This window comes from Coregonus lavaretus (genome assembly GCF_964263955.1).
Source record: "Coregonus lavaretus genome assembly, chromosome: 15".
NCBI lineage: Eukaryota > Metazoa > Chordata > Actinopteri > Salmoniformes > Salmonidae > Coregonus > Coregonus lavaretus.
In genome coordinates this window covers 11,334,548-11,360,087 of record NC_140002.1, presented here as the reverse complement: position 1 = coordinate 11,360,087, position 25,540 = coordinate 11,334,548, and the positions used below count along the sequence as shown (strand labels likewise).

The window sequence follows — 25,540 nt, the reverse complement described above, 5'->3', positions numbered from 1 at the left end:
AGTCACTCTGCCCCTATGTTTGACACGGTCGTTTCCCCGCACTGCGAAGATGTGTAGCTAGTTTTACGTACTATTTTAATATTCCGAAGAATTTACGCCAAATTTCTCCATAGGTGCGTTCACAAGCTACACATTTAGCGTATGCGATGACAGAGCATGTTCAGAGTGTTTACACATTTTCATATCCGGAAGTACGTCACGACCACTTTCTCTGGAAGAGCTTCCGAAACATATAGCGGTATTATATATCATTTCAAAAACTTCAAAACACCATGGATAGTTTGTCAAAATGTAAAGTTGTAGTGTATGTAGACCATGTAACCATTTAGTCATCCCAGATTACAGTGAACGGCTTGCTAGCTTCTTTCTGGACATAGCTAGCTAGGCAGCTAGCAGTAGCCATGTGCCATGGTTGTTCTCAGAGATGGCATGTGTCCTGGATTGAGTGAAGAATTAGTTGTGGCTTTACGGGCAGCAGACATTACAACAGGTACGTGGGTTTTGATCAGTTTGTTCACTCTGGTTAATCTAGCTAGTTGACGAGGCAATGTTTGTATGACAAAGTATTCAAATACAATAATAATACAATCATAAAGTTACATGATCCTTTGTTTTTTTAAAAGTGGAAGATCTGGTGTCATCAGATACAGAAGACCTTGCCCAAAAATGTTCCGTGTCCTACAAGGTAAAACATGCATGAAATAATGCATTTCTATAATCATTATGTGATCTTGCAGACATTGATTCAGCTTTGATCTAACTTTATTAAACGTGCACCATGACCATTCGCCAGAGTAGGGTTGTGACTAGATGGAGTACAGGCACGACCGGAAGTGACGTTTCTTAGCAGGTTAGGAGAGCATTTTAGCTAACCCTAAACCTTTTCCTAATCTTAACCTAATGCTCCTAACATGCTCCGTTAGTTCTCCTAATGCCGAGGTGTCAAACTCATTCCATGGAGGGCCTAGTGTGCTGGTTTTGGGGTTTTCTTACTAATTTGTGACCTTAATTCATCAGTCAAGTACAAGGGAGGATCAAAAACCAGCAGACACTCGGCCCTCTGTGGAATGAGTTTGACCGGGTCCTAACATGTTGCTTAAGTTCTACTAACCTGCTACGAAAAAGTTACTTCCGGTTGTAGCTGTATTCCACCTAGTCAGAACCTCTGAGTAGCCGGTTCTCTGCACATAGAGAATATACACATGCGCAGAACGTGATTCGCACATGTGCAGATGCCTCGGGAAGCTCCAGATCTTTTATTGCTCCAGACAAAAGATCATGAAAAAGTCAGATCCGCAGCCACTCCGTTTCTATAATGAGACAATGTTACAAACACTTTTGGCCACTGACTAACTTTGCATTTCAGGGCCTGCTGGCTGTACGCAGAGTGCTCCTGGCCCAGCACACAGCATTCCCTGTCTCAGGTGCTGATCTATATGAAGACCTGCTGAGTTCAACAGCCATCCTCTCCACAGGCAATCCTAGGTGATAATCTGCACATCACGTTGAAGGCCCTACATCGAAACTGTCTGAGGGACTTTCTATCAAGTGCCTGTAGTCTTGATGAGTATAAAAAAACTGAAGTAGTCTAGCAGGAGACAAAAATTATTGGGTTAAGTCTTGAGGGTCAATAATTATGTGCTCGAATCATATCAAAATGCAACACTGTTAAAAGATTGTTGCTTATCGAATTGAACCCTACTGATCCCCAGAGGGATAGGCTAGTAGTTTGTCCCAGGCTAACACATAGTGCTACTACATGCAGTAGTTTGGCTAAACATGTATACATACACCAGATGACACGGGAAGACCGGATACATACACAACAATGTAGATCACTGTTATGTGACGGTATTACAACAGACAGCAGAAGACAGATTTCTGTTTCAATGGGCAATTAAGGTTGTGGGCGATTCCAGCCTTATGGATGTTACATTTGCATGCAAAATCTCAACTTTAATGTCTCACAGAATGGACAAACAAAATATAAATAACACTTTTGAAAAAGTCTGAGTTTGTAAGTCTAAGGTCAAAGCGGTATTTATTATAATCCTCAGCGTTTCATCTTTCAGAACACACCGACTCCTCTTGATTTACAGCATTTCCCTCACTCAAACAACAAATGTGCAAAAGAAGCCGAATTAGCGGGAGGGGTGGGGGCATCTTCTAGTTACGTGCGGTGCTCAAATTAATAATGGCTTTCATTGAAAACTATACAGTGCTGTGAAGCGGAGAACAATTTAGTCGCTTATTAATGACAAAATCTGCCATTTTCAACCTGTATACAGGATGACGGGCTGTGAGTGGAAAGGGCTACCTGGTCAAATAAAACCTGCACTCTTACATTGAGACCTTAAGGATAATTATGAAAGTGGTTTCATTTGGAAATAACTAACTGTATTTTGCATGCTCAGGTTGACTTTCCCACTGAATATCCCTTTTATTATTCTACTGGGACTTGATGGGTTGGTTTTAGCACCTAGCAGGACATCATAGCCTTGGTGAATGATTGTGTGTTTATTTTCCTCCAGTCTAGATAAGCTCCTAGACTCTGGCTTGTATACAGGAGAGCTCACAGAGTTGGCAGGAGGCCCTGGAAGCGGAAAAACCCAGGTGACCTTTTTCCCACAATTGTATATCATGTCATTGGCAAAGTTTACACCTTGCTTATCAATGTGGTTGGTTTTCGTAGAATGACCCAATGGATGCTGGTAGCACTACTGTCTAGTCTATTGAATGCAACATGTTTATGCTGCCTACATTTCCCTCTCTTTTAGGTGTGTTTTGGTGTTGCAGTGAATATATCTTACCAACTGAAGCAGAGCGTGATATATATCGACTCAACAGGAGGACTGTCGGCAAGTCGCTTGCTTCAGATGCTCCAAGCGAAGTTGTGCAATATGGAAGAACAGGTGAGCTGGAAGAGGCTGTGTGACAATGAAAATATAGTTGAATTAACATATTCATTTTCATCAAATAAATTCTCACGGCGCACAATTGGCCCAGCGTCGTCTAGGGTAGGGGAGGGAATGGCCGGCAGGGGATGTAGCTCAGTTCGTAGAGCATGGCGTTTGCAACGCCAGGGTTGTGGGTTCGATTCCCACGGGGGGTATGAAAAAAGTAATGTATGCACTAACTGTAAGTCGCTCTGGATAAGAGCGTCTGCTAAATGACTAAAATGTAAATGTAAAATGTTGTGCAGATGGAGGCTCTTCAGAGAATCCAGGTATTTCGAGTGTTTGACATCTTCTCGTTACTCGGCTGTCTACATCATTTTCGATGCATTGGACTTCAGCAGGTAGGCCTTTGCTATGGCTGTGTCCCAAATGGCACCTTATTTACTAGTGTACTAATTTGGACCGGGCCAATAAGGCTCTGGTCAAAAGTTGTGCACTATATAGTGAATAGGGTGCCATTTGGGATGGACTGTATGTGATGTTGCTGAAATATTGAGGTAGTTTAAGATCACTATAATGACACACACACAACTGAAAATGTTAACATAACTGATTATTCATAGCGTTATTCAATCATTCTTGCATCCATGTCTTTTACAGGCATCTGCGGGAGGTGGCTCAGTCAAAGCTGTGATTGTGGATTCAGTGTCAGCAGTTATTTCTCCCATACTGGGAGGCAAACAAAATGAAGGTACTATGATGAAGTTTCTCGTGATAACTTATCACAATAACATATTCCCTTTTGAAATAACAAAGTTATAGTATCTGATAACACTAAGCAATGCCATATAATATACTGTATAAAGGACAACCAGTGGAACGTGAACTTAATGTAATTGATTTAGTGAAGAGAATGGCATAATTGTACTCTCTTCAAAGGGAGTCACCGTTGTGGTTTACTTGATATAAAAGGCAATTTGAGCATTTATTGCATTGTGTATACTTATAGCGCCATAATGACCTTTGGTGATTGGAATTTCTAGGCATGTCCATGATGATGCAAGTGGCAGGGCTGTTGAAGACAATCGCCAAAGACTTCAATGTAGCCGTTCTGGTGAGGGCAACTGATTAACTATTGTTTTTGGTCCTGTTCGGACATCTACACTATACGTGGGGGTTTATTTATTTATTTGATATGATAGTGAAGACGAGACATGAAATGTAGGAGAGATTGAGTCAGATTCAAACCATGCTGACTGGTAGCCTAGGCTGTACATGTGTAGCAGGGTCCACACATACACATGGATTTTGTGTTGTAGATATGTAGTAGAGTAGGGGCCTGAGGGCACACAATGTGTTGTGAATGATTTGTAATGTTTTTAAAATTGTATGAACTTTCTTAATTTTGTTGGACCCCAGGAAGAGTAGCTGCTGCCTTGGCATCAGCTAATGGGGATCCATAATAAATACAAATACAGGCCAAAAGTATAAGTGTGCTATGACCTATGAGCCTAAACAAATGCCAGTGATAAGAATCATGTACCCTCAGGTGACAAACACTGTGACCAGAGACGGCAATGGGCAGCTGAAAGCCGGACTGGGCCAATCGTGGAGTCACGTACCTAGAATTCGGATTCTACTGCAACGGTTCGAGAGGCCGGGTTCCACTTGTTCTAGCTTACGCACTGCCACTTTGGCCAAGTCCTCAAGACAGGTAACCTATTGAAGTGTTGACATGGGCTTGTCCATGTTAGTATTCATTCCTAGTCCAAATAAGATGGAAAATGTCATACATATAAGGCCCATTATTTTCAGCCTCAGTTCCGTGCAATCCCAAGAAAGTGGTCTGATGGAAATCAATGGTGTAAAAATGTGATGGTATCCTTTCCTGCAGAATGACAGTCCTGTTGCACTGGAGATATGTTCAAAAAGGACCAAACTTAATGGAGATTTAACCTGTTCTCTCTCTCAGCCTTGTCATCTGAAAGAGGAGTTTGACTTGCAGTGCTGGGGCAGGTCTGAAGACCAGCTGTATGGAGCATCAGCAGAGGAAGCTGGACAACACTGATCTCAGCTAGGCCTCAACATCCATGGTGGTAGGCTCATTGGGTATCGGAAGAAAACTGACTGAAACGGAGAAAGGGATATTCAAATCGGTTTATTTTAAACATTAGCACATCAAAGGTATTTTGTGAATTAAAGGATATTTCTGACATCATAGATTTGTCACCTGGTTGCACTCTGGTTTACAAAATTAACAAACCTTAATTTAGTGTTCCGCTTGGCCGTAAAAAAATAATAATGGTGACATTGTATTGTGTCCTGCTAGTCCTTTTTTTTGTGCATTTCATGTGGAGAACATGCATTGTCAGAAGAAGCCCTCTCCTAGATACTATGACAGATGCTACTTTCATGATTCGCATCATTGGACATGTCCATATGACATGTTTACAACAAACTACCTTTGACTTGCTAAACTACTTTTCAACTCTTACTAATTGGTAAAAGTATTGATATCTACACTACACACTCGATCAAAGGAACCCCGTTTGAAGTGAGAAAACCTTCACCTTGAGGTAGGTCAGCTGGACCTAACTCGTTCTGACAGTGGTTCACACAGCATGGGCACACAATTGCAGAAACCAAACTGAAAGACTCACTTCAAACAAGTAATTATGGTTTACTTCAACCAATGCTACTCGGATACGAAAAAGGACTGGAAACAAAATAAATTGAAAGATGCTTGGATGGAAACATTACTCCTAGCCTGACGTAGTACTGTAGTTAGGCGTATATCTTTCTTAAAATCTAAATCATACACTGCCATGACCATTACAATATCTCATGATCTGGTCCTGTGTCCTTGTGGTTCTATCATTCATATGCAACATTCAACTAAGTTTATATCGGTTTTAGCTTGCATCAAGCTCGGCTGTAAAACATGATCAGGGTATAAAGGTCCATTGTTTGTGAAGCCAGCACACTTCAAAATCGCACCAGTCTCCAGAAGGGGTGTATTCAGCTGCTGGGGGGGGGGGGGGCGTGTAATTAATGTTCATCAGCAGGGGGGCACCACCCGTCTCTTGCGGATACACTCCCAGATCCAGCCGGGGGTGACTCTCTGGGCGTGGCTGTCCTCCTCGGGCTCTGTCAGGGTGTGTGTGGCCGAGGCGGCATCATACTCCGGCACTAGGTCCCCGTCGTAGGCCACAAAGTAGCGCCGCAGCTTGGTGTGGTCCGGCACAGAGTCTGGCAGGACCAGCTTCACCCCACTGAAAATGTCCAGTAAAGTCTGGGGAGAGCAGAGAGGAAGTCTTTAAGCCGTCATTCATTAAAATGACAGTAAGTATTGCAGATTGCACCTTTAACTAAATACAATATTACAGATAGATCATCCAATAACAGACCAACCGTTCAAAAAAATATATAAAGCTTCCCAAAACAATCATACCAATAATGGCTTACTAGAGCACCATCATAAAGAGGAACTTGAAAAGTGTGTTACTCTTGTACAGGCAGCATCACAGCATGATATGTAGATTACTATTTTTGTTAATGTTAACATTGACTTTTAATAATTTTATGTTCTAATATTTAATCTACTAGCATGTCTTGTTAGAACTTTTTGTTTAGAAGAATAAGAGCGTGAATCGCAGTTGGTGACAAATGGAACAAACAATGAAGCACCCACCTTGTCATTCCTGGGTTCTACCAACTTGGAGGGCGTCGTCTTTGTCTTGCTTTGTCCATTACTGTGATGGACAGTTTCAGTCTTTACCTGGAATACATTGGAGCCCAGATACATTTCGGGGGATGCAAGACTGAAATCTAATCTGGATGACTGAAATGTAATGACCCAATTAAAAAGAATGAAACAGTCTACTGATGCTACTTTGTGGATCACCTATGCAGCATCCTAAAACATATTGCCAAATAGGATAACACCAGTTGCTATGGTTGAGTGTATGGTACCTTCTTTGCGCTGGGCTCTTCTGAGGGCATTTTCCTCTTGGTTGCTGGAACAGGGGAGGGAGGCTCCAGCTTCACTACCTTGGCTTTGGGGGTATTGCTGTTGCCTGTCCGTAAGGTAATGGAAACATCACGTTGAATCAAAATATATTATTAAGAGTCGGGTTGGAACGAGGAACGGAAACGAAAGTTCTTTAATGTTCCGGAACAGAACAATTATTTTCAAATCTTGAGAACCGGTTAATGTTACTTTATGTTCCAAAAATATTCCTAATGTCTAGTATATAATTCTGTAATTCAGTGAAGTTATGATGCTAGTAATAGCCTAAACACATTCCAATTCACATCATGATGTTCAGCACTTCAAGCCAACCCCCCTCCATGTCCACCCTTCTCTCTCTCACCCCACCCGTGAAATTTCAGTCGCATCTCGCGCCTGCACTTAACTGACCAATTAAACATGTTAACTAGCTTTCCCATTCCATATCAAGCTGCTATATCTGTGCTAATTGGTGAGGTAAAATAATGAGCTAAATGTCAAAACTATGTTGATTTCAAGGGTTAAATTAACGTAGAAGAACTATATGAACATTACTTTTTTGGGGTTCGAACCGGTTCAGAATTTTATGCTGCTCGGAACACTGGAATGGAAGAACATTGGGGTTCTGTTCGGAATGGAATGACTGGAAAATAATTTTTGGTTCCAACCTGTTAAGAGTACATTATTACTATCATGCGGGGGGCCAGTATTAAAAAATAAATAAAAAATGTATGCACTCACTAACTGTAAGTCGCTCTGGATAAGAGCGTCTGCTAAATGATTAAAATGTAAAACATGTGTAATTTCCCTAAAGTGTCAAACAAAAAGGATGAAAATCTCAAACCAAGGAGTGTTGTCATACCATATTTTTTCTTATTTATTAGTGGGGTATACAGATGATGCAGTACTCCCCAATAATGAATTCTAACAATACAAACGTGTAAATAAGTATGTGAATATATACGTCTGCGTCCGAAATGGCTCCCTTTTCCATATATAGTGCACTACATTTGAACAGGGCCCATAGGGAATATGATGCCATTTCAGACACACCCATGTATATACTGTACATTAACATACTTATTGACATACAGTAAAAGTCAAAAGTTTGGACACCTACTCATTCAAGGGTTTTTCTTTATTTTTACTATTTTCTACATTGTAGAATAATAGTGAAGACATCAAAACTATGAAATAACACATATGGAATCATGTGTTAAACAAATCCAAATATATTTTAGATTCTTCAAAGTAGCCACCCTTTGCCTTGACAGCTTTGCACACTCTTGGCATTCTCTCAACCAGCTTCATAAGGAATGCTTTTCCAACAGTCTTGAAGGAGTTCCCACATATGCTGAGCACTTGTTGGCTGCTTTTCCTTCACTCCGCGGTCCAACTCATCCCAAACCATCTCAATTGGGTTGAGGTCTGGGGATTGTGGAGGCCAGGTCATCAGATGCAGCACTCCATCATTCTCCTTCTTGGTCAAATAGCCCTTACACAGCCTGGAGGTGTGTTTTGGGTCATTGTCCTGTTGGAAAAACAAATGAGTCCCACTAAGCGCAAACCAGATGGGATGGCGTATCGCTGTAGAATGCTGTGGTAACCATGCCTTGAATTCTAAATAATATCACAGACTTTCACCAGAAAAGGACCATCACACCTCCTCCTCCATGCTTCACGGTGGGAACCACACATTCAGAGATCTGTTCACCTACTATGCGTCTCACAAAGACACGGCAGTTGGAACCAAAATTCTCAAATTTGGACTCAGACCAAAGGACAGATTTCACCGGTCTAATGTCCATTGCTCGTGTTTCTTGGCCCAAGCAAGACTCATCTTCTTATTGGGTGTCCTTTAGTAGTGGTTTCTTTGCAGCAATTCGACCATGAAGGCCTGATTCACGCAGTCTCCTCTGAACAGTTGATGTTGAGATGTGTCTGTTACTTGAACTCTGTGAAGCATTTATTTGGGCTGCAATCTGAGGTGAACTCTAATGAACTTATCCTCTGCAGCAGAGGTAACGCTGGGTCTTCCTTTCCTGTGGTGGTCCTCATGAGAGCCAGTTTCATCATAGCGCTTGATGGTTTTTGCGACTGCACTTGAAACTTTCAAAGTTCTTGAAATTTTCCGGATTGACTGACCTTCATGTCTTAAAGTAATGATAGACTGTCGTTCTCTTTGCTTAGTTGAGCTGTTCTTGCCATCATATGGACTTGGTCTTTTACCAAATAGGGCTATCTTCTGTATACCACCCCTACCTTGTCACAACACAACTGATTGGCTCAAACGCATTAAGGAGGAAAGAAATTCCACAAATTAACTTTTAACAAGGCACACCTGTTAATTGAAATGCATTCCAGGTGACTACCTCATGAAGCTGGTTGAGAGAATGCAAGTGTGTGCAAAGCTGTCATCAAGGCAAAGGGTGGCTACTTTGAAGAATCTCAAATATAAAATATTTTTTGATTTGTTTTAACACTTTTTGGGTTATTACATGATTCCATATGTGTTATTTAATAGTTTTGATGTCTTCACTATTATTCTACAATGTAGAAAATAGTAAAAATAAAGAAAAACCCTGGAATGAGTAGGTGTGTCCAAACTTTTGACTGGTACTGTATGTTCATATTGTTTGTATGCATTATTGGAGTAAAGCGTAATCTACATACCCAACACTTATCACCCGAGACCAGACCCATGCCTATGGTACTCACTGGTCTTTCTGGGTGTGACTGGTCTGTGGGAGGTGGAGGGTGGAGAGTTGCTCCCGCTGTCTCCTCCTGAAGAGCCCTTGTCATCCTCACCTCCTTTGGAGGGCCCTGCTGTCACCTCAAAGTCACACCTCTCCTTGGAGATGCGGAAGAGCTCCTGAGAAGGAGGGAGAAAAACAAAAGCTGTGAAGTTAAGTGTTACTAGGGGGAATGCAAATTATATTTCTGAGGAATAGTTGTACGGCGTGCACCAATGGACAACAACCGTTTACGACAGGAAAGGTCTTGCATCATATAGTAGAGATGTAATAACAAAAATACTCCATGTGAGTTTGAGCTATTGCGTATAAACGTCTATTCAGCTCGAAAGACTAAACCTTATCACACCAAAACCTCCTCAGCAGCAAACCAAATGAAAATACACATTTTGGTTGCTATTGGAATATCGATATACAATTATAGTACAAGTTCCACTGTACTCATATCGGTTTGACTAAACGACAACGGGTGACCAAGTGGTACTGTTTCTATTGTTGATTACATTTTTGAATCCTTTACTTCTACATGGACATTACGTCTGTTGCACAGAGCACCTATAAATAAATATTCAATTGTTTTACATTACAGATTGAAAAACGTCCCAATAGAAGCCCTACATAGTTGCATCCTCAGGGTGTTCCTTACTTTGAGCTGCGTCAGGTTGGTGGCGCTCTTCCAGTCCTTGTCGTCACGGACACGCGTCATGCGGGGGAAGCGGATGGATATGCCGTCGGCTGTGTGCATCTCCGACTTGGAGAACTCCGCCCCCGTGATCTCCCACACCGGCGCTTTCTATCTCAGGGAGAGAGACATACAAGGATACAGACTGTAGAATTCAGGCTGCGTCCCAAATTACATTTTAGTCATTTAGCAGACGTTCTTATCCAGAGACTTTGATTTAGTGCATTCATCTTAAGGTAGCTAGGTAAGATAACCACGTCACAGTCATAGTAAGTACACCTTTCCTCAAAGTAGACTCTGCTGTCCTAGCTTCAGGGGAAGCTGGTTCCACCATTGCGGTGCCAGGATTGAGAAGAGCTTGGACTGGGCAGAGCGGGAGCTGCCCTGACGTAGGGGTGGGAGGGCCAAGAGACTAGAGGTGGCAGAACGGAGTACTCGGGTTGGGATGTAGGGTTTGAGCATAGCCTGAAGGTAGAGAGGGGCAGTTCCTCTTGCTGCTCCGTAGAAAAGTACAAGGTCTTGTAGTGGATGCGAGCTTCGACTGGAAGCTAGTAGAGTGTGCGGAGGAGCGGTGTGACATGGCAGAATTTGGGAAGGTTGAATACCAGGCGGGCTGCAGCGTTCTGGATAAGTTGCAGGGGTTTGATGATGCAAGTGGGGAGCCCAGCCAACAGAGTTGCAGTAGTCCAGACAGGAGATGACAAGTGCCTGGATTAGGACCTGCGCCACTTCCTGTGAGGTAGGGTTGTACTCTACGGATGTTGTAGTCAGGATCGAGGGAAAGATGAACGGAGCAAAGTACAGAGAGATCCTTGATGAAAACATGCTCCAGAGCGCTCAGGACCTCCGACTGGGGCGAAGGTTCACCTTCCAACAGGACAATGACCCTAAGCACACAGCCAAGACATCGCAGCGGTGGCTTCGGGACAAGTCTCTGAATGTCCTTGAGTGGCCCAGCCTGAGCCTGGACTTGAACCTGATCGAACATCTCTGGAGAGACCTGAAAATAGCTGTGCAGCGACACTCCCCATCCAACCTGACAGAGCTTGAGTGGATCTGCAGAGAAAAATGGAAGAAACTCCCCAAATAAAGGTGTGCCAAGCTTGTAGCGTCATACCCAATAAGACTAGAGGCTGTAATCGCTGCCAAAGGTGCTTCAACAAAGTACAGAGTAAAGGGTCTGAATACTTATGTAAATGTGAGTTTTAGTTTGTATAAATTTGCAAAAATTTATAAAAACCAGTTTTTGCTTTGTCATTATGTGGTATTGTGTGTAGATTGAGGGGGAACAAACTATTTAATCAATTTTAAAATAAGGCTGTAACTTAAAATGTGTGAAAAGTCAATGCACTGTGTATAGTGCACGACTCTGGTTAAAAGTTGGGGGAGGGTGGTCTATATATACACACACAACTACTTCCTATCAGTATCAAATCTTGTTCACAAGGGCTGGCTTGAGCTATATGTACTGCACAGATTGGCTAATCTTGATAACGTATAGATCTGTTCCTGCCATGTATGGAAGTTGATAAAGTACAGATCAGCCTTGCCATGAATAGCAATTACATTTCTGTGCAATTAAAGAAATGCTGACGATTACAGTATAAATAAGTCAGTGATATACATCTTAAGAAAACAGACTTTATAGCTTCCTTGTATAATGACTCAAAGCCACATCTAAATCACATTTACATTTGAGGCAATTTGTAGACGCTCTTATCCAGAGCGATTTACAGGAGCAATTAGGGTGAAGTGCCTTGCTCAAGAGCACATCGACAGATTTTTCACCTAGTCAGTTTGGGGATTCGAACCAGCAACCTTTCGGCTACCTGCCGCCCCACTATGGGTAACCTAACTTCATTGAAAAGCCTAAAGAAGTCTGGAGATTCACCATTTTGTCCTTGAACAGAACCCAATAGGAGATTCAAATGTATTAAACTATGTTAAATCTCACCTCGGGATCACGGATAATAAAATCAGGGTAATAGTTCTTGATGATTTTCAACCAGCCAGGGATTTTGCTGGGTTCCTGGAGACAGAAATGAGATCCACACATACATATATTAAAGAACAGTCCTCACACTTGTTGAATTCCAAATACCCTCCTAGCCCCTAGGCACTCCTGTAGATCTGAAAGGAGTGAATAGGTTTAAACAGCATGGAAATTGCTCCAACTTGCCTTCTGATAGGCTGGGTGGAATTTTCGCCATCCTGCTTACGCCTATTCAGGGGTGCCTAGGCGTAGGGGCTAGGGGTTGGAATTCAGAAAACCCTATTTCACAAACGGGCCACTCAAGAATGCACTGTTGGGCGGTCCCCCCCCCCCCCAAGCTGCTTGGGTCACCTTGCTGATTTTGATCACGTCCAGCTCCTTCTGGAGTCGGGTCAACATGGCGTCATCGTAGCCTCCGGAGCACTTGGTCACGGTGCACCACTTCTTAGAGTGAGGGTCATAGCAGCCCATTAAGAAACTGGACATTATCCCGCCTGGTAGAGACATACAACATTATAAAAAGACATTCTGACTTCAAGTGAGGTCTTTTTCTATCCCCACAGCCCAAAATGGTCAGATCCTGTAGATGCTGGATATATACAGTCGTGGTCAAAAGTTTTGAGAATGACACAAATATTAACTTTCACAAAGTCTGCTGCCTCAGTTTTTATGATGGCAATTTGCATATACTCCAGAATGTTTTGAAGATCACTCTGTCATGCTGATTGACTTAGAATAACAGACTGGAAGCTTTAAATGGAGGGTGGTGCTTGAAATCATTGTTCTTTCTCTTAACCATGGTTACCTGCAAGGAAACACGTGCTGTCATCATTGCTTTGCACAAAAAGGGCTTCACAGGCAAGGATATTGCCGCTAGTAAGATTGCACCTAAATCAACCATTTATCGGATCATCAAGAACTTCAAGGAGAGAGGTTCAATTGTTGTGAAGGCGGCTTCGGGGCGCCCAAGAAAGTCCAGCAAGCGCCAGGACCGTCTCCTAAAGTTGATTCAGCTGCGGGATCGGGGCACCACCAGTGCAGAACTTGCTCAGGAATGGCAGCAGGCAGGTGTGAGTGAATCTGAACGCACAGTGAGGCGAATACTTTTGGAGGATGGCCTTGTGTCAAGAAGGTCAGCGAGGAAGCCACAGGGACAGACTGATATTCTGCAAAAGGTACAGGGATTGGACTGCTGAGGACTGGGGTAAAGTCATTTTCTCTGATGAATCCCCTTTCCGATTGTTTGGGGCATCCGGAAAAAAGCTTGTCCGGAGAAGACAAGGCGAGTGCTACCATCAGTCCTGTGTCATGCCAACAGTAAAGCATCCTGTGACCCTTCATGTGTGGGGTTGCTTCTCAGCCAAGGGAGTGGGCTCACTCACAATTTTGCCTAAGAACACAGCCATGAATAAAGAATGGTACCAACGCATCCTCCAAGAGCAACTTCTCCCAACCATCCAAGAACAGTTTGGTGACGAACAATGCCTTTTCCAGCATGATGGAGCACCTTGCCATAAGGCTCACCAAAAGTGATAACTAAGTGGCTCAGGGAACAAAACATCGAGATCTTGGGTCCATGGCCAGGAAACTCCCCAGACCTTAATCCCATTGAGAACGTGTGGTCAATCCTCAAGAGGCGGGTGGACAAACTAACACCCACAAATTCTGACAAACTCCAAGCATTGATTATGCAAGAATGGGCTGCCATCAGTCAGGATGTGGCCCAGAAGTTAATTGACAGCATGCCAGGGCGGATTGCATAGGTCTTGAAAAAGAAGGGTCAACACTGCAAATATTGACTCTTTGCATAAACTTAATGTAATTGTCAATAAAAGCCTTTGACACTTATGGAATGCTTGTAATTATACTTCAGTATACCATAGTAACATCTGACAAAAATATCTAAAAACACTGAAGCAGCAAACTTTTTGAAGACCAATACTTGTGTCATTCTCAAAACTTTTGACCACGACTGTAGACTACATCCCAAATGACACACTTTTCCCTATATAGTGCACTACTTTTGACCAGAGCCCTATGCGCCCTGGTCAAAAGTAGTGCACTAGATAGGTAAAAGGGAAAGGGTAAATGTGCCATTTGGGATGTAACGTACCCATAGACTATACAAAGCCATGAGTTGCCATAAGTGAAACGAATGTTAGAGAAAATATTGGAGCAGATGTTTGACAAATACACTGAACAAAAATCTAAATGCAACATGTAAAGTGTTGGTCCCATGTTTCATGAGCTGAAATAAAACAATCCCAGAAATTTTACATAAGCACAAAAAGCTTCATTCTCTAAAATGTTGTGCACAAATTTGTTTATGCCTATTGGTCAGCATTTCTCCTTTGCCAAGATAATCCATCCACCTGACAGGTGTGGCATATCAAGATGCTGATTAAACAGCATGATCATTAAACAGGTGCACCTTGTGATGGGGACAATAAAAGGCCACTTTAAAATATATGTAATTTAGTTTTGTCACAACACAGATGTCTCAAGTTGAGGGAGTGTGCAATTTGCATGCTGACTGCAGGAATGTCCACCAGAGCTGTTGCCAGAGAATTGAATGAATGTTAATTTCTCTACCATAAGGGGGGGGGGGGGGGTGCTGAGGAGTATTTATGTCTGTAATAAAGCCCTTTTGTGGGGGAAAACTGATTCTGATTGGCTGGGCCTGGTTCCCCAGTGGGTGGGCATGGCTGCCAAGTGGGTGGGCCTATGCCGTTCCAAGCCCACCCATGGCTGCATCCCTGCCCTGTCATGTGAAATCCATAGATTAGGGCCTAATACATTTATTTCAATTGACTGATTTCCTTATATGAACTGTAACTCAGTAAAATCTTTGAAATTGTTGCATGTTGCGTTTATATTTTTGTTCAGTATATATTAGCAGAGAATCATGGTTGATCCTACTAATTCTTCTAGGGCAACCCACTCCCAACCCACTCTTGGGGGGACTGCCAGACAGTCCACATTTAAAAAAGTTGATTAGCTCAGTCAGGTCAGGTGTGTCAGTGTAGGGCTAGAACGAAAATGTGGACTGTGTGGTGGCTGTCCTAGGAGAGGGTTGGGAAACACTGTCTAGTGTAGTGTTGGGTCGTATTCATTAGTGCTAAACGTAGCAAAATGTTTTACAATGGAAACTGTTTGCATAACATTGTAGAGTCTAAGGTAAACAGTTTATGTTGCAAAGCGGTTTGCTACGGTGTAAACTCATGAATACGACCCTGGAGTACTGACCGTTTGAGCCTTTGCCATAGAAGGCTCCCAGCACCACCAGGTCTGCGGTGTCGGCCATTGCTCCCTCGTTCAGGTAGTCCTTCTTTACCTTCAGCCAGTGGCGCTTCCCTGGCTCATAGGTGCCCTTTGAATTCACACAGATTATGATCAATTCACATTTATGTATTGTTATTTTTTTACATAGGTTTGTTTTTTCATTATGTCAACCCTCTATTCAGGAGAAAGAAATACATGTTTGCCATTTCCCACAGATAAAAAATGCTGTAGAAAAAAAGACTAAGACTTGGCTTCTTGTTTCACATTGTTCATAATAACATCACTTGCTCATTCCCAAGCCCCCAGATTTACAGCCTAACAGACTAAGTAGGAAAGATGTGTACAGTAGAGTCAGGGGCCTAGTCCAGAAACAACCCCTAGCCCTACTACCTCGGCACTTAGGTAGATTTAAGAGGATTGGATAGGAATAAGTAAAACAGCAAACATTACACCTAGCCTATCAAAGGGCAAGATTGGAGCTACTGCTGTAATTGCTTAGATCTATCCAATTCTTTCAGATGTACATTAAAAGTTACTACCTAGGTGGTAGGCGCTAGAGGTCATTTCTGGGCCGGGTTAGGAGTTATTTATGTCTCACCTTGAGGTCTTTGAGGACCAGCCCCTCCAGTCCCTCTCTGATGACCCGTGTGATCATCTCGGCCAAGTCAGCCGCCCTCTGTGAGACCGTAAACGCAAACAACCAGCACATCAGGGTCATGTTCAGTAGGCACAAAACGTTATGAAACAGATTGAAACGGAGGTACTATGTGAACTTGCCCAATAAACACTTGTTTTAGTACTCCGTTGCAGTTTCACTCTGCTACATCGGGGAATCCATTGGCTTGGTTGATTATAAGTTAGAAAGACCTAGACTACAGTTTTGGTTTAATTCATTCCATTTAAGAGCTGTCAATTTATTCATTGTCTTTTGTTTGATGCGGTCTTGTCAATGTTGAGTAGGGACGCGCACCTGATTACGCATAGAAGTAGGCCTAGGCTACCTGGCCTGCGCACAAATGTAGGCCTATAAATGTGCCCATTTGGGGATCTGATAGTATTTCTGATTGTGTTAACTCACCACCACTGTGGAGCTTCTCAAAGTAATTATTTATTCGCCTCAAACACCAAGTAAACAAAGTCTATTTTTACATCCATTGAGAATAACAATAGTTCCTCAATGTAGCCTATTTGAAAAATAATTCCAGCCCTCTTTCGATAACTATTTGGCATGAAACAGTTTTTTTTTCTCCTTCTGGTTAGGCCGTCTTGATCTTGGCTCCCTCTAGTAATTTGTGTGTATTCATTATTTAAATCACAGTGTGCTTAAAGCATCAGACAAGCTCAGTAGCCTACATATAGTTGATTTTATTAAAAACACATAGCGTGTGTCTATATAGGGAAAAACATACGTTTAAAAATGTAGACCAATCTATTGGTTGAAAGAACAGGCGACTCTCAGTCAATCAAAAAAAATGTGGGGTCGGGGACAGCCCTAAAGGAGAGAAGTTTCAGACATGACGTGGGTCTACATACAGTGACGTGCTTCATCTCGGAGAACAGGATCCTGTTGGGGACCTCCACCATGTTGTCATGGAGGAACTTCCTTCGTTCGTACAGGGGCCTGTGGAGAAGAGAGCACGGTTGTGTTCAAATAGACACACAATGGAAGAAAGTGCTCCAAAAATCGAGTGAAAGAGGGAGGTAACATCTAAACTTGTCCAATAAGAGTTGCTCATTTTCCATTGCAAAATGTTTTGCTATGGTGAGACCCAATGAACATGACCCAGGCTGTGGCCAAAACACACAGACGATGGAAACCTTCATTTCCATCCAATAACATTGAGACAGGTTTGAATGTTGAAAAAAACAGACCGCATTAGACCACAGAAATTAATGCAGACAGACAATGAATATGATATTCACAACAGACAAACGTTTCTACAATAGGGAGGGGTAGGAGTTGAGTGGACACAAGTAAACTGTCCATGCAGTTGTTTAAAAAATACAACAAATAGTTCAGCCAACTCAAGGATGAGTGAATGTAAGCTCAGAGTGAATTCAATACAGACCTCAGTGTTGTAAATCTAAAGAGAGAAGTGACTACAGACAAACGTACTTCTCCATCAGGCTCAAGCCGTTGAAATAGATGCAGTCGAACACAAACAAGCACACTTTGGCGTCTTCGAAGGCTGCTTTCTAAAGGAGAGAAAAATAATTTATCCTGACACACACACTTACATTACATTTTAGTCATTTAGTAGACGCTCTTATCCAGAGCGACTTACAGTTAGTGAGTGCATACATTATTTTTTTATTTTTCATACTTGCTCTGTATCACACACACACCAGCCCCCATCCACCCCACACACACACAAACAGCCCCCCTACTATCAAACACACACACACAGACAGCCCCGCAAACCCAAAAAAGCGTACACTCCACAGAGAGGTCAGTGGAACGATAAGTTGGGCAGGCATGCTCACCTTGTGCACCCCCAGCGTCCCGAAGGGCAGTGGCTTGCTGGTGTTGGTGTCGATGAGGAGCACCTCGGCATCCAGGATCATGCTGTTGCCACCGACGAAGGCCTGAGGGATGAACTCTTTAAAATGGGCCACCTGGAACACAGAGAGGCTTTGTGTTCGATATGGAAAGGCATCAAAACACCAAGGGACATCAGTGGGGAAAATGCCTTAAAAAAGAAGATAAATACTTATTTGGATCAAAAAACACATTTAAGGCTAGGGATCAGTCTAGGGAATCAGTGAAAGTGATGGCCTTGAAAAACAAATGGTCTATGCTGCCCAGTCCTCAAAACCGTAATCAAATAGAGGATTTGTTTGACACTTTCCGATTTGCTAATCCAGAATCGGTAAAGAGTTCTGGTGGAATTGAACAATGCAGCTTCTCTCACTTAGAGTGTGTGTGTGTGGTCTGACCTTGTGCGGCAACACAGGTTTGAGGCTGCGGCTGAAGTAGCTGAAGTGGTCTCCATTCTTGTGGACCTGCACACGCTCACCGTCGTACTTGATTTCAGAGTACATGCCGTTGGGACACTTCTTCATGGCGTACTCAATGGACTTGCATGCCTCGGCCTGGGAGGGAGAACAAATGACTTGTATTAGCCCCATACATTGGACTAGGGAACCCTATCATTTTAGTTGGATCTGCCTTCAGTGTATTCGCGTCTTCCCAGCTTTGCAGACCCTGCATTGGAAACCTGGGGCTGTATGTATCAAGCGTCTCCGAGTGGAAGTGCTGATCAGTTTCGCCTTTTAGATCACATGGACAGGGGGACCTGATCCAAGATAAACACTTCTACTCTGAGACACTTGACATATACTGTAAAGTGCATTCGGAAAGTATTCAGACCCCTTCACTTTTTCCACATTTTGTTACGTTACAGCCTTATTCTAAAATGGATTAAATCGTTTTCTTTCCTTATCAATCTACACACAATACCCCATAATGACAAATCAAAAACAAGTTCAGAAATTTTTGCAAATGTGTAAAAAACAACAACTAAATATCACATTTACATAAGTATTCAGACCCTTTACTCAGTACTTTGTTGAAGCACCTTTGGCAGTGATTACAGCATTGAGTCTTCTTGGGTATGACGATACAAGCTTGGCACAGCTGTACTTGAGGAGTTTCTCCCATTCTTCTCTGTAGATCCTCTCAAGCTCTGTCAGGTTGGATGGGGAGCGTTGCTGCACAGCTATTTTCAGGTCTCACCAAAGATGTTCGATCGGGTTCAAGTCCGGGCTCTGGCTGGGCTACTCAAGGACATTCAGAGACTTGTCCTGAAGCCACTCCTGCATTGTCTTGGCTGTGTGCTTAGGGTCGTTGTCCTGTTGGAAGGTGAACCTTCGCTCTGGAGCAGGTTTTCATCAAGGATCTCTCTGTACTTTGCGCCGTTAATCTTTCCCTCGATCCTGACTAATCTCCAAGTCCCTGCCGCTGAGAAACATCCCCACAGCATGATGCTGCCACCACCATGCTTCACCATAGGGATGGTATTGGCCATGTGATTAGCGGTGCCTGGTTTCCTCCAGACGTGACACTTGGCTTTTAGGCCAAAGAGTTCAATCTTCATTTCATCAGACCAGAGAATCTTGTTTCTCATGGTCAGAGTCCTTTAGGTGCCTTTTGGCAAACTCCAAGCGGGCTGTCATGTGCCTTTCACTAAGGAGTGGCTTCCGTCTGGCCACTCTTCCATAAAGGCCTGATTGGTGGAGTGCTGCAGAGATGTTTGTCCTTCTGGAAGGTTCTCCCATCTCCACAGAGGAACTCTGGAGCTCTGTCAGAGTGACCATCGGATTCTTGGTACCCTCCCTGAACAAGGCCCTTCTCCCCCGATTGCTCAGTTTGGCCGGGCGGCCAGCTCTAGGAAGAGTCTTGGGGGTTCCAAACTTCTTTCATTTAAGAATGATGGAGGCCACTGTTCTTGGGGATCTTCAATGCTGCAGAAATGTTTGGTACCCTTCCCCAGATCTGTGCCTCGACACAATCCTGTCTCGGAGCTCTACGGACAATTCCTTCAACCTCATGGCTTGGTTTTTGCTCTGACATGCACTGTCAACTGTGGGACCTTATATAGACAGGTGTGTGCCTTTCCAAATCATGTCCAATCAATTGAATTTACCACAGTTGGACTCCAATCAAGTTGTAGAAACATGAAGGATGATCAATGGAAACAGGATGCACCTGAGCTCAATTTTGAGTCTCATAGCAAAGGGTCTGAATACTTATGTAAATAAGGTATTTAAACCTGTTTTCACTTTGTCATTATGGGGTATTGTGTGTAGATTGATGAGGGGGAAAAAATATTGAATCCATTTTAGAACAAGGCTGTAACGTAACAATGTGGAAAAAGTGAAGGGGTTTCAATACTTTCCGAATGCACTGTACATATGGCCCCTGGTTGGGAAATAGGTCTGACCCTGGTCTTACCTAGGTCTGCTTCAGTGTATAAGAGGAACCTAATACACTGAAGCAGACCTTTGTTAACATTTAGTTGAGGGATGATAAGCCACTCACATTGGGGCAAAACATATTAGAGCACTTTCCAACCCATACAGTATTACTTTAGTGGGTCGTATTTAGTGTTCTGTACATGGTATGCTGGATGCAGCATGCTTCAAACGTGAAAGAGCTTATACAATTTTACTGTGAGGATACATTTCAATTCCATTCATATTTCTGCTGTGTGTATGCGTTGTGTCTGAAGTGACTTGCGTAGTACTGCATGGCTTGCAATAAGATCAACCCCCCCACCCCAAAAAAATAACATTCAGAATTCATGCTCTATCATTGAGATCTCTCAGTTGCAGTCAATTGCCCTTGTGGGATTACGCTCAGTGTTTTTCTAATCACAGATTCACTTTCTCAACCAGCTGAACCATTAAATTAGCGCATTCAGTACCAGGTGTGTGTACTGACAGTGTGTGTCTGTGAGAGTGAGTTTGTGTGTGTATGCGTGTCAACTTCATGTGTACAGGGCGAGTATGCGGAGGGTGAGTGTGAGCACGTCTGCTGAGTGTATGTGTGCATCTGTGTGTGTGAGAGCATGTGTGTGAGCTCACCAGCATAGGCTGCACTGGGGTCATGAGGGAGGCTTCAATAGTGAGGAGCTTCCTGGGGCCTGAGCCGTTGGTGACGTCCTGCTGGTTCTTCAGCACACGCTCTATCACGTCCCCTAGGTTACGGGAGGCCTTGAAAGCATCGTAGGCATTCGGGTCCACTGCATCCAAGCTGTTCATAAGATACATTTGACTGAGAAGAGGGTTCAAATATACTGCAATATGTTTGAAAGTTATTGTATGCTTTAAAAGCTCTAGTATATAGGTTTATAAGTTGCAGCACAGAGTTGTATTGTTGTCATGTCAGGTTAGGAGTAAATCTGTCACTTACACATGCTTAGCTCCAGAGTTCATCTTCAGATCATGCTTGATGAGTCTGATGATACATTTCAGGTCATTGCCAGTGCATCTGCAACAAAGACAGGGTTGACTTGTGTGAGTATATTCGGAAGTTGACTCTGTCCCTTAGTCTTTTGATGCATAATATCTTATGTGCAGTAGAAGGAATTGTGGACAGACACGGATATAATAGGAATTGTGAGATGTCAAATCATTAAGTACAGTATAGATCTGCTAATAGAAGAAAATTATTACTTTTTGGATATGTCCTCTAGCTCTTTCTGCTGGTCATCCTCCTTGGTTAACTGGGCCAGACGGGTAAGGGACGCATCCACTTCCTGAATCGTGAGCAGACTCTTAGCGGCCGGCGGGAAAGACTTGCTTTCTTCAAAAAACATCCTCACTGTCTCCGACACATCCCCCTGTACGCCCAGAATAAAAATATACTCAATACACGCCAGTCCTGAAACCCTCGGTTCTGGGGCCACATGGGCTGTATGTTGTGATAGATCCTACTCTATAACATACCATGTCTGACTATGTACTGTTGTTTGTTCCCAGCTGTGTTTTGTGTATGCAATGTGTGAGTTGTGCAAAGATTTCCTCTTATATGACAATAAACATGAACAACTTGTCAGAAGCACTGACTGTCATGTTTTGGACTCAACACTGACCTGTTCCAGATCTCGCACCATCTCCTCCTGGTTGCAGTTGAAGATGCGGCTGAAGAGCTTGACTATCTGTTTGTCGTTGAGGTTGTACACACTCTTCACCACCCCTGGGAGAAGCAGCTTCACCGTCAGGTACACATCTCCCTTGAATTTATCTGGTAGGGAGAAGAGAAAAAGAAAATTAGGTATTTCAGTAATACTACTTGCCTACTTTAAAAAAACTACCTTTTTGAGGACAACATTCAATGCAGTACAATACTGCAGAGTACAATTTACAACATCATAAATTAAGCTACGCACGCACGCACACACACACACCTCCCCCAGAGCCTTTCTTCAGGAAGTCGTGGATGATCTGCGTCTTGACGTTGTAGCTATTCTTGTCTGCCACCATGGCACACAGCTTGCGGAACTCCCGGAGCAGGCTATCCTTGTGTTTGGGGTCACAGAGCTGGGCGGACAGAGGACTGCCCTGGTTGGGTTTGGCTGGGGATGGGCCTGGGCTGCTTGAGCTCCCAGCCTTAGTAGCTGATTGGACAAAGGACAATATGATTGAAAAAATAAAGACGAGATAATACAGCAGGGTTATGTTTTGGTGGAATGGACAGAGGAAAATAGTTTTGAAACTGAAAACACAAACATTTGCACTTTTGTAGCAGGACTAGGCTAACTAGTTTTCAGATGTGCACACTGGTTGATCCAGCCACTGGAATGCCCTCTCACCTGTGAAGCCAGAGAACTTCCGTGGTGCATTCAGAGGAGGGTCAGCAGGCGGAGCTGATAGCTGACCACTGTTGTTCAGCTTGGCTTGCACCTTCTTCTTTGGGCTCGCGTTAGCTTTGGCCATCAAGTCTATATAAGTGAATGAATGAGAGTTGTTAAGTGGCATCTCAATTAACATGACAAGAAACAAGAAAAGTGAAAAGAGGTTAACATTCTTCTTCCATGGTGAACAACACCAATGTGAATGCCATGACATGCAGCCTATGAGGAAATATGTCTGTCAGTATATGCATTACAAAACTCATTTCACTTCTGCATGTGGAACTTAATCCGGCTAAATTGACGGGAGAATATCTTTTTTTTACATTTAAAATTTTAGTCATTTAGCAGACGCTCTTATCCAGAGCGACTTACAGTTAGTGAGAGCATACATTTTCATACTGGCCCCCCGTGGGAATCGAACCCACAACCCTGGCGTTGCAAACGCCATGCTGTACCAACTGAGCTACACAGGGCCAGTATGAAACATTGTACCTCCAACAAGTTTGTTGATGAGCTCCTTGTCCTCATCCTGCAGCTCCTCCCAGCCCTCCAGGTCTGTGATGTCCTCGATCTTCTTAGTGGTGGCCCGGGCCCGCTCCATCTTCTCAAAGATACACTTCACATGGTACCACTCCTTCATCTCCCCAGCGGACTCACTGAACGGGTTAGGCACAATCTTCCCGATGCGGGTCAAGCCCTTCATGATTTTGTCCTTACACTTCTTACATCCCGCAGTGCCACGTTTGGCATACTCCACACAGTATCTCTGTTCAGCCATGTCTGTCTGTTTAGTACAATAGTGACGCCAGCAAACCTTGAAATTAGAATCTATTGAAAGACTGCGATTCCGAGGGGGCTGGGTGCACTGATAGAAGTCCAAGGGATAGGGGAGGATGCCCCTACAATGGGGTAGAATTTGGAAGTTTGCAGATAAGGGATAAGCGCCAAACAGTTTCCAGGTGGGTTGACACCTGCACAGTTTCCCAAAATGTCTATTGTAGACAGTCTTAAGTGACAATGAAATTAAGAATCGCAGCATCCAGTATGGTTTGGTGAGATCTAAAATGTCAAAAGGTTTAAGGTTATTCACAACGATGCATTGCAGTACTGATAATAGCCAACTATCTGCCTGGAATTTAGATAGCTAGTTAAGTAATTTGCTAGCTAGATGGTGCTTACAAATTACCCTCCCCCCTTGCATTTGTCGATTAGCCAGCTAACTAACAGTTAGATAGCACAGCTAGCTAGCTAATAACAAACCCATAAAAACTAGTTCGTTTATGGAAATGTAGATGCTGTCCAGACAACGCCAAATAGTATGTATGAAGTAGCGTATTACTCCCAAAACTAATGAAAGTTTCACAATAATAGCTAACCGTTGCTAGCTAGAAATATGACAACTCGCTAAAACTCGCTACGTGTACATGATTGCAGTTATTGGCTAACTGGTTGCTTGCTAGCTAACGTTAGCTTTTAGCTAGCTTTAACCAAATGTGGTAAGGTTAAAAATGGGCTCATAGTTTCGCTCAAATATGTTATTTACCTTGTTTTAAAGTGGGGGAGGAGGCTAATGACCCTAAATGTTACAAACGAGGTTCGCTTTTATTAGCTAGCAGCTAGGTATAGGCTACACAATCATTTTAAAGGCAACACTCCGTTCCCTTTAAATCCTAGCTAGCTACCACGCTTCTTCTTTGTTCGCCCGCGTTTCCTGTGTTTTGCGCATGTGCGGGTATGCGGACAGATATGGTAATGAGACGCGAGACCAAATGAAATTGTATTCTTCTTCTTCTTTGATGAGGTTTAACGGCGGTTGGCATCCAATTTGTTGCATTACCGCCACCTACTAGACTGGACTACAACTCCCTTATATTTGCTTGAAAAATAAAATAAAGAAATACCCTACCATCTAACACTACACTCACAAATTCAAAAGTATTATTAATCATTAACACCACCCTACTCCACTATTTAAATATATTCATTCCTACCTCATGCCCTCAACCTGAAATGATGGAACATTACATTTACATTTTAGTCATTTAGCAGACACTCTTACAGTTAGTGAATGCATACATGTTTTTTTGTTTGTTTTGTTTTTTGTTTGTTTTCATACTGGCCCCCATGGGAAACGAACCCACATCCCTGCCGGCCAAACCCTCCCCTACCTTGGACGACGCTGGACCAATTGTGCGCCACCCATGGGTCTCCCGGTCACGGCCGGCTGTGACAGAGCCTGGACTCGAACCAGGATCTCTAGTGGCACAACTAGCACTGCAATGCAGTGCCTTAGACCACTGCACCACTCGGGAGTCAAGTGGAGACATCACCACTTAACACTCCCTGTAACTCTTCTGATGTCAAGTCTTGCACACCCAAATACCTCTCTGCAGCTGCCACCACAACCTCCATTTTCTTCGACTTACGTTCCATCCCTGCAGTACAATTAATAACCATTGCTATAAATGCTAAAAATCCAATCTTACTGAAACATATCACTTGTTGGCCTATCTCTCTGTACTGGTACATATCTACTACTCTCACCACTCCTCCCCCTTGACCCATC

At 43.2% G+C, this 25,540-nt stretch overlaps 2 protein-coding genes across 3 annotated transcripts; one reads left to right on the top strand and one right to left on the bottom strand.

Moving 5' to 3' along the window:
- Window positions 1-124: 124 nt before the first annotated feature.
- Window positions 125-5,117, top strand: rad51d (RAD51 paralog D). The gene is made up of 10 exons (XM_084178710.1): window positions 125-490; window positions 624-685; window positions 1,367-1,485; window positions 2,532-2,613; window positions 2,778-2,912; window positions 3,203-3,298; window positions 3,558-3,648; window positions 3,941-4,011; window positions 4,447-4,611; window positions 4,870-5,117. The coding sequence occupies exons 1-10, from the start codon at window positions 409-411 to the stop codon at window positions 4,963-4,965; spliced, it is 999 nt and encodes a 332-aa protein (XP_084034836.1). The 5' UTR covers window positions 125-408; the 3' UTR covers window positions 4,966-5,117.
- lig3 (ligase III, DNA, ATP-dependent) lies at window positions 5,040-24,680 on the bottom strand. Of its 2 annotated transcripts, XM_084178708.1 has the most exons (21): window positions 24,518-24,680; window positions 23,467-24,033; window positions 22,933-23,061; window positions 22,528-22,737; window positions 22,213-22,364; window positions 21,794-21,960; window positions 21,531-21,608; window positions 21,203-21,371; window positions 18,554-18,709; window positions 18,101-18,232; window positions 17,733-17,812; window positions 17,150-17,237; window positions 16,215-16,292; window positions 15,581-15,704; window positions 12,686-12,828; window positions 12,296-12,370; window positions 10,306-10,452; window positions 9,625-9,778; window positions 6,870-6,973; window positions 6,589-6,675; window positions 5,040-6,189 (listed from the first exon to the last, which is right to left on the bottom strand). In XM_084178708.1, exons 2-21 carry the CDS (start codon window positions 24,011-24,013, stop codon window positions 5,956-5,958), a joined length of 3,054 nt encoding a protein of 1,017 aa, XP_084034834.1. In that variant the 5' UTR covers window positions 24,014-24,033; window positions 24,518-24,680; the 3' UTR covers window positions 5,040-5,955. The 2 variants fall into 2 exon arrangements, with proteins under 2 accessions (XP_084034834.1, XP_084034835.1); XM_084178709.1 differs by lacking the exons at window positions 5,040-6,189; window positions 6,589-6,675 and having other exon boundaries at window positions 6,887-6,973; window positions 9,580-9,778.
- Window positions 24,681-25,540: the final 860 nt, after the last annotated feature.